General features: G+C 32.0%; 1 protein-coding gene across 8 annotated transcripts in view; it reads right to left on the bottom strand.

Annotated features, from left to right (window-relative positions):
• Window positions 1-18,045, bottom strand: part of MESK2 (misexpression suppressor of KSR 2) — a 345,381-nt gene that overhangs the window by 75,652 nt on the left and 251,684 nt on the right. For all 8 annotated transcript variants that reach the window (XR_015069751.1, XR_015069755.1, XR_015069756.1 and 5 more), the window contains one exon: window positions 2,641-2,855. Coding sequence is in view for 3 of the 8 variants with exons in the window: in XM_085941397.1 (XP_085797523.1) it covers window positions 2,641-2,855 (215 nt within the window). In the remaining 5 variants the exon portion in view is untranslated. The remainder of the gene's footprint in view (window positions 1-2,640; window positions 2,856-18,045) is intronic.

Here is an 18,045-nt window from a genome sequence, read left to right as displayed (position 1 = left end):
TCACATATCTCGCTCAGACTGTCAAATTAATATTTCCACGAAACGGAGCGATAATTTTGGGGTTTTTATGAACCAGAACGGCGTGCCGGTACGTCCCCGTTCATTTAGAGCCCTCTGTACTCAAGTATATTCTGCCACCATAAAACATTATCGATTTACATGAATGCATACCTACATATAATGTGAATTACTTTCTTTAAAATGAATTAAAATAAAGAAGTCATTAGAATCATAGGAATAACATTAAATAAATTCAATATCAAGAGGGATATTTTTAAGATGTAGGTATGTCAACCAAGGAGATTGGTTTATGATAACGCTAACCATGGTGTTATTGGAACGACGTATTAATTCTAAAGCAAACTCGTCACTATCAGAATGGCCGTGGATATTTTCACAGCTGCCTTTATAATTATAACGAGTAAATATGCATAAGAAAATAATATCTAATTCATAATATCTAATTCAATACAAATTTAATTTTGTTATGTGAATGTTGTCATTGGCAATTTTATGGCGTAATATTTCTAGAAAATTAAATTAAAAAAACGACAATGTATTTACATTCTGTTTCGAATTTTGTGTTTGAATATTTAAAATTTGTACGAAAAGAAATTTTCCAAAACCATCAAGCCGATTCACAAATGGCACCAAAGCATTCAAGTCACTTTAGATTAGCACTTTCCGAAACGGTAAAAATAAGACGAAATTTTACGTGATATTATATTTATTTGAAAATAATAATGGTCCAATAAAATTAAATTAGAGAAGTTAACTTTATTTCTAAGTAAATAATGTGCTTTATTAAATTTTAGTCGTTCTGAATGATTTGATACCTACTTATATTTTAATATAATTTTCTCTCATTCAAACCATTTCGAATGACTATAAGACTTTTTATTATAAAATATTTGTTTTGAATGAATGTTCAAAATTTTAATTTAATCTCAGTGTAACACCATTTAGTGTCTTGCATAAATGTTGTAGGTATCTCAAATAAATACCACTTATTTTTTAATTGACACAAATCACCGCTTCTACAACGATCTTATTGACTAGATTTGACTTGGATTCTTTACTGCTGTTTGTTAATCGAACTGGTGGTTTCGGTTATTTTTTGTTATCAAGTAATTTCGTACAAATTATATGTTACCACTTTTTTCCCCGTCCATGTCCGATCCTAATAGGATCATATGGGCTTCCACAGAGTAGAGGTTTGTATTAATAAATTTGTTTTTTACGAGAAATGGATGTCAGCCACTTGCTCAACCTAATAGGTCCATACCCTGACTCACACGCAAATTGAAAAACAATATGTGTACTTGCCAGACCCAGGATTCGAACCTGAGACCCACGGCGTGATAGTCCAGTGCTTAAGCCGCGCGGCCACCGTGGGTGTATATAACCACTTATCAACAGTTAACTGAAGAAAACGGCCCATATTAAGAAGTTATATTTTAAATTATGAAACCATATTTAGTGCATAATAATCGTAATAATCAGCGGTAAATTTGTGAGATATTTTTTTTTACTAAAATTTAAACTATGCTTAACGTTTGGGCAGAGTGAATTATTGTCATCTAATAGTTACTGCCTATGAATAAAAAAAACCTAGTTACAATATGACCTACTAATAGTAAGTATATTAGTTTTATAAATTGAATATGAATGTGTCCCACAGAGCACTGTGAATTTTAGTATTTCATATAAAAGTTTACCCCGACATAGCCAGATGTTGTGTAGACCAGTGTTCCCTAACTTGTTTACACTCGCGGACCATTAAAAATAAGAAAAATAATTCGGGGACCATTAACGCAGAAAAGAAACTATTATTAATACAGTATTTGTCAATTAGTTTTTAAATAATATATTATAACATATGGTACTGTTCGGTTATCAGGAATACTGCGGAAAACACATTTTGAAAATACCCGATATACTGGATTATTTGTTAGTTTGGGTTAGTTTAGGTTAGGTTAGGTTAGGTTAGGTTTGGTTAGGTTTACCTAACAAATAATCCAGTTTATCGGCTATTTTCAAAATGTGTTTTCCGCTGTATTCCTGATAACCGAACAGTAGCTAACATATGTACATAATAGTCTCATTGCGAATTACAAAAAAAATATGAAAGTTCTACTGTTCATTAGAATAATCTGAAAGAGATCAGTAAATAAATAATTGTATATAATAGTATTTTGTGAAATTTGAAAAAAAAAGTGCGAAATCTTTGCTAGAATAATTGATAACCATGGCTTCAGTGTTATTTTGGAGAGATTTAACGCTGCATTGACATTGATTCGGCCAAAAAGTCTTCTTACATGAATAGAAATTTAGTCGAAGATACGCATGATAATGTAATGCTTTAGTAACTAAAAATGTTTGTATGTTATGTCTAGATATCAAAGTGGCATCAAAAGACAACTTATTCCAACTTATTCCCTTTACTCAGACTACTGTTTTGAATGAGGATTTGCTTGGAATTTTCGTCATATGCATTTTAAAATGGGGGAGATCTATTTGTGGACCGACTGAAAGTTACTGCGGACCAGCGGTTGGGGAACACTGGTGTAGATGATTATTTCAATGAGTCACCAAAACCTTACGGTGTAGATACGTGTTGTTAGTGTCCATTAGACTCACAATTAAGCCCCAGGTCGTGGTAAGTAAGGATCGCGGGTTTGGCCCTGGATCCCTGGACAGCCACGAGAAGTTCTCCGCGGTCGGTGTGGACCCGCTCTTCGGGGGCTGGAGTACCTGGAGCTCCTCCGATTCCACCGCTCAAGCAGCGAGCCGATGGAAACTGCAGCTGGATGTTTTTCAGCTCGATGTCGTCCATGCTGTCTGATGGCATCGTGCTAAAAACAAAAAGAAGAAGAAGTTATTGCAACTTGTTTTTTATATTTATTAAAAAAAATACGACTACATTTTTTATTATTGGCATATTATGTAGGTATGTTATAATAAAACTCAATCTATCTTGAATAGACAATGGTATTCGAATGACAGCTTTGTATAAGCATCTGTGAAAAGAACGGGTTAAACTAGAGTACCATACATTGTGATACACCGGAGACTACAGTACCTCCGGCACACCTCCCAAAAGACAGAAGTATAGCTAAGGTTCAACTTAGTAAAATCTAAATAAAAACAAACCTAAAGATTTATGACACTAGTAAAATGTTGTAAACGACAATTCAGTGTGAAGTTGCTACAGATAGTTTTGCAATGCGAAACGAATTTCTGGTAATTTAATGATTAGCCTTGCTAACATATTCAGCTTCACTTTCATATATTGAAAAAAATAGAATAAACAAGACGATGGTCTGTTAGACGTTTTATTAGAATGTAGGTGGTAGGTACTGTTGTTCGTGATATTTTGTTACACTAATGTACGTTGTTCTTATCTCAGTGCCTTAGCAAATAAATCTGCGATGCGAAATGACTTTTCATTAGTATTAAATCATTAGTATAAGCAATATATGTTCATAATCACACAGATTATATATATATTTAGTACTGTCTATATCAGTGACTTCCAACGATTTTTTGTTAGTGGAATCCTTAGAGCATTTTATAAAATTTTGGAGAACCCTACCTGGATGACACACTATGATCCAGAGAGGTCAATTACATCAATAAGCAGTTACCTACATACTTAAGTGGCGCTAATAAGCAAATTCGAATAAGTACAAATAAATTCTTTAATAATAATATGATATTAGCTGTTTCAAACAATCTTAACGCCGCAGGAGAAAAAAAAATGTTCTGTCGCGGAATTTATTCGCAAGGGTTATATTATTCGCTTATTTATAATCTCTTAATTTTATGTTAAATATATTTCAATGATAAGTTTGACACGATGTCAGGCAAATTTGTGAAAATACTTATATTATTGTTTAAAAACAGGTCGTGTTTACACTTTTTTTTTTTACTATAGAGCCCCTAGCAGTACCCACGGAGCCGGAGGGTTTTGCGGACCTGATTGAGAATCACTGTTCTACATGGAGAATTTTTTTCTTCAAAGTCATCGTTTTATTCATAAAATATTTTGTTGTTATTACAAAACTTCGTAAGTACTAGGATAAGTGGATGTCAACGATATAATTTGTTTATTCAATTCTAAATTAAACAATGCAAACAATTGAATTTGAGATATTATGTGTCGGCAAAACAATAGTTTTCGAAACCAAAAGTCTATGCATAAAATTTAAATACACTGCTCTATAAAAAAAAGTAATCAACGAACTTTGCCACGAATTTCGTAAAATCTGCTTTTAGTGAGCACGTAAAATAATATTTCCATCTAACAATACACCTACGAGAGCGTTCCGCCGGTTGCGCCATTGAAGAAAGTGGTCCATGAATATTTTCCAAACTTCTAGAGATTGAAGTGTCGGTATTTCGGTATACCGTTTCCACATAATCAAATAACGGTTATGTAAAAACGATTACATAATAACCGAAAACCGGTTTCATTAAAAACCGATTTCATTATTATATTTAAATAATATTATTTTAGCAATAATTCGTCAAGTTTACATATTTAATATGAAAATAACTACGGTTATTAAAGGTAGGTTATATAATATTTGAGGCTTTCACGGTAGTTTTCTTTATCGTAATAGATTTTTGGGTTTCCACCGTGTGTACTCCTTCCTTCTATCCTCGACGTTTATTAGAGGCCATTATCATCTCTTGATAATGGCCTCTGCAACAAGCCCGAAACGTCGAGGAAAGAAGTAGGTACACACGGTGGAAACTCAAAAATCTATTACGATAAAGTTAGTTACAACTTATAAAGCGACCATAATATTATGGATATCATAGCGTACTTAAAGATGGCAACAGAAAAAAATATGGCGGCTTTTTATGAAGTTTCGTACTTTATTGTTTTTTTTTTGCTATATTTTATAAATGTTAATCTAAATATTTTCAAACATTATAAATTCTAACGCGTGTTTGTCTCCATCATCAATAGCGTCAGTTCCTTGATCTGCTATTGGTACTATTTTACAACGTTTTTCTTAGCTCGTATTCTTATTTGTCCGGTGGTTCTTTGTCCGGTACAAATCTTGTAATCGATTTTTAACTAACTTCCCAACTAGCTAGAGATTTGAAACATTTAGAATATATCAGAACACGATGCCAATGCATGTTTTTAAATACTTTTAGCCATCTTTAAGTAGAATTGAATTCATTTTCAGTAAATTCTATTTTGTATAAAAAGTTATTTCGACACCATTATTGATTGCTAGGGGTCTGGGGTCCTAGCAACTAAATTATTAATATACGTGCGTTACTATGGAGATCAATATGGCATGTTAAGTACAATTTTTTTTGATCGTTTAAGCCAGTCAAGTCAAGTTTATATGGTTCAACAGAAAATTTAAAAACGTTATGTATAAAAAGTTCTTTTTATCTTGTAATTATTGTTAATAAAATCGTGTAACGCATACCTATGTATAATATTATACCGGTATCCCAGACCGGTATTTCGAGTCCGTACGCTATCGTTATTAAAAAATAGCTGCAACTCACGTAATATGTATTAAAATTCTCGCAATTAAAACAAACACGAGAGTGTTCCGTTCCACCCTTGAAAAAATTGTGTCGCCGATATCATGGCTCGTGGAAAAATTACATGCCGCTGGAATTGTACCTACTAATTTTCGCGCTGGATTTTTCTGCATTCAGGGCGAGGAGCGATAAAAATGTCCAAGGCTTTAATATACATGAGCGCCACTCTGTGTTTATTAGCGTCGTATTACGTTCCCGGTATTTCTTTTGCGCATAAAGAAACATTCTTCCCATTTCTCCAACTACCAGTGAGTCGTTCCTCACTTAGATTGATTGCGAAGCCCAAGGGATGCTAAACTCGACAATTCATGAAACCCTTGTTGGATTTTTCCTGAAATATTCACCCGGTGGTACTGTTCGTATCATATGAATATAATATGTGTAGGTATCGTGTTACATTTACCTAACATTTTTTACCATTCAAATTAAAAATAATGGAGGTAGACTGTTAATATTAGACATAAAATATTGCACGCTCAACTTTGTCAGGCATACTTATTTGATTTCATTGAACTAATAATACAGTTTGCAGATGGCGCTAGTTAGTTTTTAAATTCAATTAAACCCTGTCTAAATAAAACAATAATAGTTTAGGTACTATCCTATGGGCGATCCGACAAAAATAGTGACAAGTTTTCAGTCATATTTAATTGTTTTCGTTGAAATAAGAATATTACATTATGGTATTCATTAGTTTTAAAAAATATATTAAGACTTGCCTAAACCAAACCATAGTCGATAAAAAATATCTAAAATTATGTATGGTTTAATGGCATATTTTTATATATTTTATATATAAACAAATATTTGTTGACTATTATCTATGACTTGTATTAGCTAGGGTCAATATGCACATTGTAGTTTTAGTTCAATTAAAACAAATACATTTGATTGACGAAGTTAAGTGTTTACCTTTTATGTTGGATCTAAACAGCTTACCTCCACCTTTCACCACTGGTACCTACTAATTAATCAAAATTATTAATTAAACATGTCACTAAACATCTAAACACACGATCTAATGTGGAGCAGTGCGTAAGACGCTTGCCTTCCACCCGAGAGTTCTGGGTTCGATTCCCGGTCAGGACACAATATTTATGTGTTTTTCTCAAAGCCTGGGTGTTTTTGATTATTCAAAATTACTAACAACCACCTTGTACGAAAAAGCAAGGACATGGTTATTAATAATTCAAAAAAAAAAAAATGAGAAATGACATCACTCTCTTGAAATCAAAATAAGAATTGATATAGTAACGTGACTGCTTTGCTGAACCAAAAGTCCGGTCAAAACCAAAACTCATCAATGTCACACTCAAAAAAAGTGGGTCAACAACTACGACTATCTTGGACAACACATGTGAATTGACGAGATTGCTCGGATAATCAAACTGGAGTGGATTCGGGTGGTTGAATAGTATCTTTAAAAGTTACTTCCCATTGTGTCTTAAGCGAAAGTGTTCAACCAATGTGTGCTACCGACGCTCACGTAAGAGAAACCTAAAAATGTAAAGTAGCAAAACGTAACGTGGAAAGGTGTATGTTGGGCATAACGCGTAAACGTCACAAAAGAAACCAATGGATAAGGAAGCATAGTGATAGAGGACGCTAAGCAGATGAAATGGCAATGGACTGGACATATCGCTCAGCGAGTGTACAACCACTGGATTAATGCCGTCATACAGTGGTACCCAAGGGGCACTAAACGCTTAACGCTTGAATTGACACAATTTTCAAGAATCACAGATTTTTCAAGTTAAATATTCTACTTTTCCCGGCCGCTACGGATTTATTCCAGCCATTAATAGCGGTCGCCGTGTCTACTACTTTAATATATTTAAGGAATCATGCTTCGCCCAATATAAACACGGCGAAAATGGCTTGAACACGCCGCACATAATAACAGGTCGACCACTCTTGCGTTGTTTGCGCAGGGAAAACTCACTAAGTTGCCCGCACTACCTGCAAACCCTAAACTGCCTCTCGTAAATATTTACTTTTAATTATCTTACCGGCCATTACTCACTTTACACCAAACTTACCAAGCCAACCAACGGACAGAGGTTGAAAGTCAACACCTGAATGATGTTAGATGGTCGGAAACCTATGTATAGTCCACTCCATGCCGTTATACATCGTCGTCGAGCCGTTAAAAAACCCCCGATTTAACAAGTTTGTTTTTTTTACTGTTCATTTATACCGACTTTTAAATCCTAAAATTTCTATATATGTATAGCCAAAATTTTCATATAATTTATTACCTACAAAAACCTACTATTTAACTGACTGTGTTATAATAAGATCGTAATCACATCGGAGTTATTACAATTGCCCAACGGTGACGATCGCTCTACTACCTACATGTTATTTAGGTAAATCGACTTAATCAAAGAAAATCAATTTTATTATATTCATCGTAGGTTACAACAGTTCAATGATGATATCCTGAGTTATGAGGCATATATTATTATTAAAATCATGTATATTATGCATTGTGTGTTTTATTGAGTTTTACCAACAGTAATAAAGACCCTTAGTGTGCCGTGGGTGAGAAAAGGTTGCGGAGCACTGGTTTAAACGAATAAATTCATTAGTTACTTTTTTCCATTTTTTTTTCCAAATGTGTGATGATCATAAGAACATCACTTATGAACCTCCTCGGAGAGGACGTTGTATTACCAAAGCCGCTTGCTTATCATATTACGCTCATACAATTGAAAAACAACAAGTAAATTTATAAGTCCCGAAATCCATAACCAGGATCCATGACTTTTATAGGCTGACACGATAATCGCTCGGTTATCATGGGCGTACACCTTATTATAAACGGTAATTTTTTATTTATTCTTATTACATATTATATAACTTTTCTAATTACATGTAAAACAATCAAAGTAGTTTTAGAATTTTCCCTAAAATTCTATTATGCCAAAAAACTTTTAGAACGTAATACGTAGTTTTACAGATATTAGTATTATGAATGCAAAATGATAAATACAACTCGTACGTTTGACTAACATTTTGTTGTAATTTTGAGAAAATAAATACATTAAAGTATTCTGTAAAAGATGACGTACAATAAAAAATATTTTTTAGGGTTATTAAACCAGCTTTATTTCAAACAAAAATTTAAAAAAAAAAACACAAAATAAATAGTGATTTTATATTGTCAAAACACTTTGCGGCACAACAATTTTAGACGATAGCACAAATTTATTAAATAAATTGTGTGAGAATATCTAGAAAACGCAATTATGTCGACTGATCTTCGAACTTTTTAAATTTTTTGAGTTTACTTATAGGTATATAGGTACCTATTAATTCAAACAATTCATTTAAAAATAGCTTAATCAAGTTTAATTGATAGAAATATGGTATAGGATAATATAAATAGAGACAATATATAATATTTTTTATTTATAAGATAATTACATGCCAAGGAGATATTACAGGTAGCAATGTTTTATAGTTAAGCATATTATATAATTATTTCAATTCTAACATAAGAGATTTTATTACCCATTGTTACGACAAAGCCGCATTTGCTTATTGTTTATACTACAACTTAGTATTAATCAGACGGTTTTACATGATTATAATGAGTTATTAAAATTAATTATTTAACAAATTATATCCAACAGTATGATGTTATAGCAGTAGCAATGAGCTTTTCAGCATTACATGGATCAAAGCATTTAAATGGAGATATCATTAAATTTTACGATAGCAAACAAACAAAACAAACTGGCTGTAAATCTGTTAAATAAATAATAATATAATATTTACTCGCCGGTGAAAGAGAACTCGTTATCGCATCAAATATATTTACATAACCATCAGTAATAAATTCTTATTATCTACTCAATGATGTTGCAGAGAGTCTTCTTATATATAGGTAAGTAGTGTATAAACGCGTGAAATTGAAACAGAAAGCAACCTTTGGTCTAATGCTAATGCTTATAATAGCTACAAGTCAATATCGGAATTTTCTCAAAATGAATGCATTTAAACAAAAAAGCATTCATGTTAAACATCTTGATAACGTACTTGTTATTAAATTTTGTGAATGTGATAATTAGGTTAAATTTATAATTATATATATTATTTTAATTTCCTAAGGAAGAACTTATTTTTTTTGTGCTGTTTTATATTGTTTTATATTTGTTTTCATCTATAATAATAAGCATTGTTATATTTATTTATTTGTATTTAACTATCGGTCAATATCTTACTATAGTGCAGTAACTGTAACATCATAAAAAATCCTAATTTGATAACTATTTATAGTACAAATTAACATACATAATTTGAAAACATCTCTTGCATATACATACCAGAAAAAAATTCACTTAGAATACAATACGACACGCGACGGAACTTCAATCTGTAACCGCTGGATTCGGGCCAGTTTGCTTTTGCAATTAAGCTACGGGCATCTTACATATATACGATAATTTTACATGAAATGCCTATCAAATTGCGTTTATATAATATAATTATATATTATATAATAAAATAAAATATAATTGCAAGTATAATATTTTTTTTCGGTACTGTTGGGTTATCAGGAATACAGCGGAAAACACATTTTTAAAATACCCGATATACTGGATTATTTGTTAGTTTTGGTTAGTTTAGGTTAGGTTAGGTTGGGTTAGGTTAGGTTAGGTTAGGTTTGGTTAGGTTAACCTAACAAATAATCCAGTTTATTGGCTATTTTCAAAATGTGTTTTCCGCTGTATTCCTGATAACCGAACAGTACCTTTTTTTCTAGTAGGTACCTATATGCATGAGATGTTTTCTAAGTATGTATGTTCAATATATAGATTGATACATTCTGAAATCTTGTGAATTATTCGTTGAATAAAATAAGAGGTTTACTAATAATTATTAACGTTCGTTATTTTTTCTTATAGTATACTGAAAGTCACTGTCCAAGATATGGTGTGTATATTATATCATATATATATAGTTATATACATCAATGATTAATTACGATGTAACCTATTGATTTTTTTGTTATCATGTAGCTTTTATGAAAAGATGTGATTTTGTTACCACTTGTGAAGGCAGCCAATCATTTATTCGACCGAAGTGCTTGCGGGATGCTGAAAGTTTCTGTGCGACAGTAAAACACGAAAGCCTTTCACCTTTCATCTTGATGAGCTATTGTCACATACGAGTCAAAGGTTTTCATCATCATTACTCACGTCACGTGGACGCCAGGTCTCACCCCATAACACCCCCCACACTTAGAATACAACGTCTCACATATTAAACTGGGGGTTGACATACCGGACAGAGTTTTGAGCCCTGACACTAGAATTCTAGATCGCGTTCTGTTACCGGGATTAGTGAAATATGGAAATATTATCAGTATTTATAAAACAGTTACATTAAGTCCTGAAATTTTCGACATTTAGAATTTTTTACAACTACGGCGCTATAATGTACCTTAACAAAATAATAGTTCTGTTAAAATCGTCGATTGCCGAATTGCGAATGCCCATCTATTTCATAATGCACTCGCATACATTCGACTCTATTAAAAGATGTAACAATAAACGTAAAAATAACGTTTTTTTTTTTTTTTTTTAATATATCTAAAGAGTTCTGCGGTTCTTTAACCATACATCCAAAAAGAAAACAATAATTTGGAAAGGCTAATGATCAGTGGAAACATTTTGGGTCGACGAAGAAGAGGGAGGGTGCCTACTTGATGGGTCGACTAGTGAAGGACGGTATCAATACGGTCAGCTATGTAAGTGGCGGAATGGGGGGATCGCTGGAGAGACTAAGTTGAGACATTATTTAAAAGTCCCGATTTTCATTAGCGAAGGACGCTAAAAAGAATAATGTAGTAGATAATAATACGTCCATATATTTAGATCGGTGTTTTTCAACCTTATTGGATTAGCGACATACTTTAAAACTAATATAATTTCACGATACACCAGAATTATTAAATAAAAATGTTTAGTTGGAATAATAATATATTGTTATACTTAATAATCGCGACACACTTGTTAAGAATAATTTAGACTAAACTAACAATTATTTTTTCTCTTGTGACTAAGAACGGAAATGTATGTAAGTATGTAGAATTTTTTCTTCACTGATATGATGAGATTTTTTTTCAAAAAACTAACACACCGTTTGTAATTGTTATGTATTGCAATGTATACTATATTAGAAAGAAATAAGAAATTAAAAAAATCTTCGAAGATGTTAAAGTCGGCTATATATTAATGTTAAATTAAATTGACTCCGAAGATATTTAATATTTTGTAATATCCAGAAACGGTCCCTGGTTTTAAATTGTATTTATTAAGTTTATGAAAATAAGCATTTTTTTTGAAAAAAAAAATAACATGAAAGCTGATTTTGAAATTTTAGTATGATTAATTCAAGTACTTTTCGATGAAAAATTTGGACGGGATTCCGGGGTTGTCAACCCTCGTATAAACAAAAGGTAGAGAGTAAGAGATCCGTGTCATCTAATGTACAAAGATACTTCTTGTATAAGTGACTTTAGAAATGTATATAGTTTTAGTAGAGTCTTTATTATCATTTACAAAGTAGGTAGGTGTAAAAATGAGAATAAAATATTACGAAATACAACATAACTAGAGAAAATATGTTAATTGCTTTAAAAAATAAACATTATAATCTACTTACTTTTAGTAAGAGAACATACATAATTTTATTACATAATACTTTATCGATTATTTCTGGAATGCTCCCGAAATACAGCATATATTATACGGTGTTTTAGGATCACAAGGGCATAACTAGAAAAATGCAGGTTTTGAGTGTCGTAATCATATTTATTGGTGAAACAAAGTACTATGTCATACCTATACCCACAGAAGTAGGATAAAAAAAGCATGGATACTTTAAACTATTAGGTTTGACTGATATTTCAATAGTTTGGTAACGGTACTTTTTCTTTCGATATGACAACCCTAACCGCAAGCCATTAAGGCTATACCTCAGCTGAGGCATGGTTTAAAAAGATCGTGACTAGGCGATGCGCGGATTGCGGGTCGCGGGTGCAAATGACGCAAGCCGAACGAAATATAATTTGTCATAAAAAATCAACATGCGTCCTTTTTATGTTATGTTTATTATTATATTCGTAATAATAATAGTATATTCATTGACATGTTTTATTTTTCAAGTACATGCGGAACGTTTTTTAGTCATCTTTACACAGTTTAAAAATATATTCCGGTAACGAATTTTGAAAATAGCCAATATACTGGATTATTTGCTAGGTTAGGTTAGGTTAAGATCTAATTAATTATTTACTGCAATCCTCCATGTACAACGCGTATTTTTTTCATCTCGGTGCTATAGTGATGACCGTATAGTATACGGGCATCTCATTCCGACAAGAAAACTCACGGCGAACTGTGCTACGGTGAAATTTAATACGTACAATTTACATGTAACCTAGAAATTTTGGTGTCGATACTTTCATTCGATACTACACCGATTCCAAGTATTGATACTTTAACTTTCGATATGACAACCCTACAGACAGGTGTCATTGCAAAATATATTTTCTATTATTTTTCACTCGATACGATCATCACTACTTATACAGCGTTATGTTACTTTATTACGACCAGGTGTTAATTTACTGTCAACATCTTAGAACACGCTCGTCAAAGTAAAAAATAAAATTCTTGCTTCCATACATATAACGATATAACATATAACGATATAACTGTAGGCCGCTAACCAAAATAATGTCAATAAGACGGAAATTATTTGTTTTAGTAATAACAATAACATAATGCCTACCATCGCTGCGAATTATTGAACGCGGAGTATTAGACAATATAATATAAGTAATAAAAGCTACACTCGGTGTAATAAATTAAAGTACAGTAATATAATTTTTAATTGATTCAATCCGAAAAATGTTTCATGTACTTACTATATTTTTCACACCGTACTATAATCAGCATAGAAAAAGACCGGCAAAACTGTCAGACGGTTACGTTACTCACAAAGTTTTCACGCGAAAATGGCTGGTTATAAGGAAGAATAATGAGACCTTTTCTGTTGAATAGGTTGTTTTATAATATGCATGGAGACACTAAACAAGGACAATATCACGGTGAGTTGAGGTCTTCTAAATGTGACTGTGAATGGAGAAGTTCTGCGTAGCATCAAAACTAGTAAACTACTAACTGTACTTCGGCTATATTGTGAGAGGATCAAAGCACGACAATCCCATTTATAATAAGGCAAAATTATATTTTTTTAATATTCAATAAAGATTTTTAAAAAATATCGATAAACATTTTTAAAAACATGTGTATATTCAATATCTAATACATCTAAGTAGAAGTAAGTACTAGAAAGTACGAGAACAAATAGGTTAGTATATATTATCGTCCCCGTACCTATATTAAATACCTCCTATGTGGTTTAAGTCATATTCTGAGATAATCGAAAAAAAAATATTTTAAAAAATTGTCCTGAATGACATTATATGTTTTAACATTTTTCGTAGATCCTAATCATAAAATAAAATTGGATAAACATATTTTTGAAGTTATACTTCTTTTGGCGCGTTTGAGAAATCAGATCAGAGTGTATTTTTGGCGTGTGACATGTAACAAAAAGTGAAAAAAAACGCACTCGATTGGATTCGAACCACCGATTGTTCGGTTATCAGCCGAACGCACTACCTTTACGCCACGGTATGGTACTGCAATCGTAACGATTGTAAAGTATAATATTATAGTTTAGAATTGTTCCGTTGCCTAGGCAGCGAATTTATTGTTGTCGGCCATTTGCAATTCCTTACGTAAACAAACGATTAATCGTCAGAGTGACAGTTGGTACTTTAAAAATAAAAACAACGAGAAACCATTATATAATTTAGTAATATAAATGTATAGCAATAATCCAACGGCGTTCCAATAAGCGGTCCTTTTTCTTGAGAGTGTAATTTAACAAGATAATTAAGAGCTAGTCAAAGAATCTAGTTTATCAAAAGTTTTGTTTTTGTTTTGTTACGCCAAAGAAGTATAACTTCTAACGCGCGTACACACAGATATTTTTTGTTTGATAAATATTTATTTTAACGTAAATATAATAAAATGATTTCTGTAATTTTGTATTGGGTATATTATGTAGCGTAAATTAAATCACTGCGGGTAGGGGAGGGGGTATTAAAATATTATAGTTAATCAGCGCACCCATACTGTTTTATTTAGCACTACACCACGGTTAGTGATAAATAATCTTCTAACGCGCGTACATAAGTAACACACATCGATTTTTTTTATTTCGTCATCATACAGATGGCAGAGAAAGAGTTCGCATCACGTTGTATCAATAACTCATTTTTGTAAAAATCATCGCATGGGAGGTATTTAATATACAGGAACGATATACTAGGCGAAATTTCATTTATCTCGGGATTGATAAAATATTGGACACAATGTATTTTGTGTAGGTGTTCGTTTGAAAACAAAACATTCAATGTATAATAAAAAACATGTTTGAAAAACGGAAACTTAAAAGGGTGTAAGTGCCATTTTCAAAAAAATAATGTAGAGGGAATTTAAAAATACACTCAAACTTTTAATTCGTACAACCAACGCCATCTTCAGGAATTTTTAAGAATTATTTCCGGGCATCAGTGGCACTTGTACCCTTCTGTAGGACATTGGCCTTGGCACATGCTATCCATTTCCTAAATAAAACCGTTTTCATAATTTCTGGCACTTACAGCCTTTTGAGTTTCCGGTATTCATTTTGTGTAAATTTTCACAAAAGACCCACTTTCGTACAGTGTTTATTCAAAAGGTAAATACATTCAGTACAGCGACCTCTGTTCTACAACAGCCGACATTATTTATTCACTAAATAAATTAACGGGCGTTGAAAGTTACCAGAGACCTACCTAATAATTAATTTGTGTTGCGCACTTTATGCATTTCATTGCTTATATATAAGGGTGACAAAGTATATTCCCTTAGGGACAACTGCCCTCGTTTTATTAAAATGTTATAAATGGAACAATATAACGCATAGGTCAAGATCAGTGGTATGCGGTGACTAGGTAGTAGGGATGCTGTTAAAAAATAAATATTTTACTACTCCACGATTTTTCGATTTGTTTGAACATAACTATTGTCCACCCAGTTGGCATTATTCAAGGCAGGTTAGTTCTGCACCTTGGAAGACAGTTATGTTAAATAGGTTACCTTCAATTAGGTACACATGCCAGATTAGTTTCCATTACTAACTTAACGATAAACATCTAGTCTAGATAAGAGTTACTGTCAATATGAAAACTATCCAAATATAAGACCTTTATAACATTTCAGAACGATCCGTTTAAATGTTCAAAATGGCATTAACAATATACATTTAATTGTATTGGAATTGTTCGATTCAATGTTGAAAATAGTATTTTCAATATGCATTTAAATGCAACCCGTACAATGTTACACAACAATACTGTTGAGTGGTGAATAATTTAGTTGAAGGCAGCATTCTTCGATATATACATTATGTAGGTAATATAAAATGTTCGCAGAAGCCTGTCGTTCCACACGATATGAGTAAATGTGTTCACTCAGGAAATTGTAATCAATAAATAAATCCTAACCCATCGGATATAGGTATCTGTTCATTTTATTTCGCTCAGATATCTAGCGTAACGTTTCTCAAACTGGACAAAAGCCGATAAAAAGTATTTTTCAATAAAAATTCATCTTATATTTACAGTAGGTTAGTAAGTACCCAGTATACAATATTATCGATAAAGACGTTGATAAAAAGCAATGACCATGACGTACAGTACTCGTTGAACTGCGACCATAATTATGTATTCTTACGTTCGATATGTTTAATTAGAATTGCCGAACTGATTTTTTTGTCATTTCGCACGTCTTAGAAATTGCAACACACATAACATATTAATAAAATAAAAATGTGAAAGCCACTCACCGTGGACAAACGTTTTGAAGCAATATTTGCTTTATTAATTTAGACAAATCAAGGGACACAAATCGCGCGACGATCCTCAAATTTTGAATGCGCGTTTCGTTAACGTGTCAAACTTGTATAAATAGTATGAGACTGGCGTAATTATTGAAATTAACATGTTCTTTAACACATGTTTAAGTATATCCCTTATTTTAGCACACCAGAGCTTCAATTAATTTTATATTCCCTGTTAAAGCACATCTTAAATCTGTTAATACAACCTCCACTCTGTGGAGGCCCATATTATGATCTTGTCAGGATCGAACATAGAGAAGTAGTAGTAGTAAAAACAAAATATCGAATTCCATAAATGTATTAAATTAATTATTGAATGAATGTTTTTAATGTACTACATACCCGAATGATTTTTTTGGGTAAGAGTATTTTTAATAACACTACCCTAGTAATTTTCTTTTTTTTTTAACGAAATTTGTTTTTATACAAATACATTAATAATCACTATCACTACCTAAAAAGTATATCAAAGTTGTCGAAGCACCTGAGCTTGGTAATCAAAATAATGAGTTACATAACATATTAAAACTGTCTTTATTTTTAAATTAAATTCTTATAAATGGTTCCGAGATTTTCATTTTTAACTAGTGCAAACATTTTATTCTATTCTACAAGTTAGTTTATTCGTTTTGGTTGTAAGCTAGTGGCTAGAGTCCCAGGTTTTGCCTTTCGGTATATACCTACCTATATACTTTTGGTTAGTAGATAACTGACACACATGAAAGATTGTAGTTGATTAAGTATATACAAAATATATTACATTAATATTATTTATTAATACCTAATATTGAAAATCAGGAATGATTACTGTAATTAAAAATAAAATGAAGGAATAAGAGAATTATACAATATCGCTGATTCCGATCGATATTTTTTTCTGCTTTAAATTAGTTGTAAAATCATTCACCCTTATTGGCGTCCTAGAACAACTGTAAAATATAGATTATTGATGGTATTTATAAATTACCCAATAATTCACGATACAATAATCATATAAATTATATTAAATTCTTGAGGAACTATGTAGATTGTAGATAGAAGAGAAATATAAGTTTAATTTGGGGAATTTTGTTGTGACAGTGTTTATGGGTTTATTCGGGATTTCGGCCATTCGGGATTTTAGCATTCGGGATTTCGGCATCCGGGATTTCGGCCTTCGGGATTTCGGCTTTCGGGATTTCGTCCGGCACCCGTTTATAGATTCCTTCTTTACCATACCGGCACAAATCGTTTCGATCTATACGTTCCGCTAGAGGTAAATATTTGAACCTACCGATATGTTTTGTTTTTGTTGATTTAAATGTTTAAAAACGTGTTTCCGAAAGTTATAGTTTAGCACTTCAGTAAGGGTTGAACAATAGTAACAAAATCGATAATGTAAAACTGTCAGTAAGCCAAATTTAACAATCATGGAAAATTATTGAATTGTTAAAAGGT

This window comes from Rhyacophila brunnea, unplaced genomic scaffold (genome assembly GCF_057557595.1).
Source record: "Rhyacophila brunnea isolate RB1 unplaced genomic scaffold, BYU_Rbru_1.0 scaffold_1, whole genome shotgun sequence".
Lineage (NCBI taxonomy): Eukaryota > Metazoa > Arthropoda > Insecta > Trichoptera > Rhyacophilidae > Rhyacophila > Rhyacophila brunnea.
Note: the sequence above shows the minus strand (reverse complement) of the source record. Positions and strands in the feature narration are given on the sequence as shown.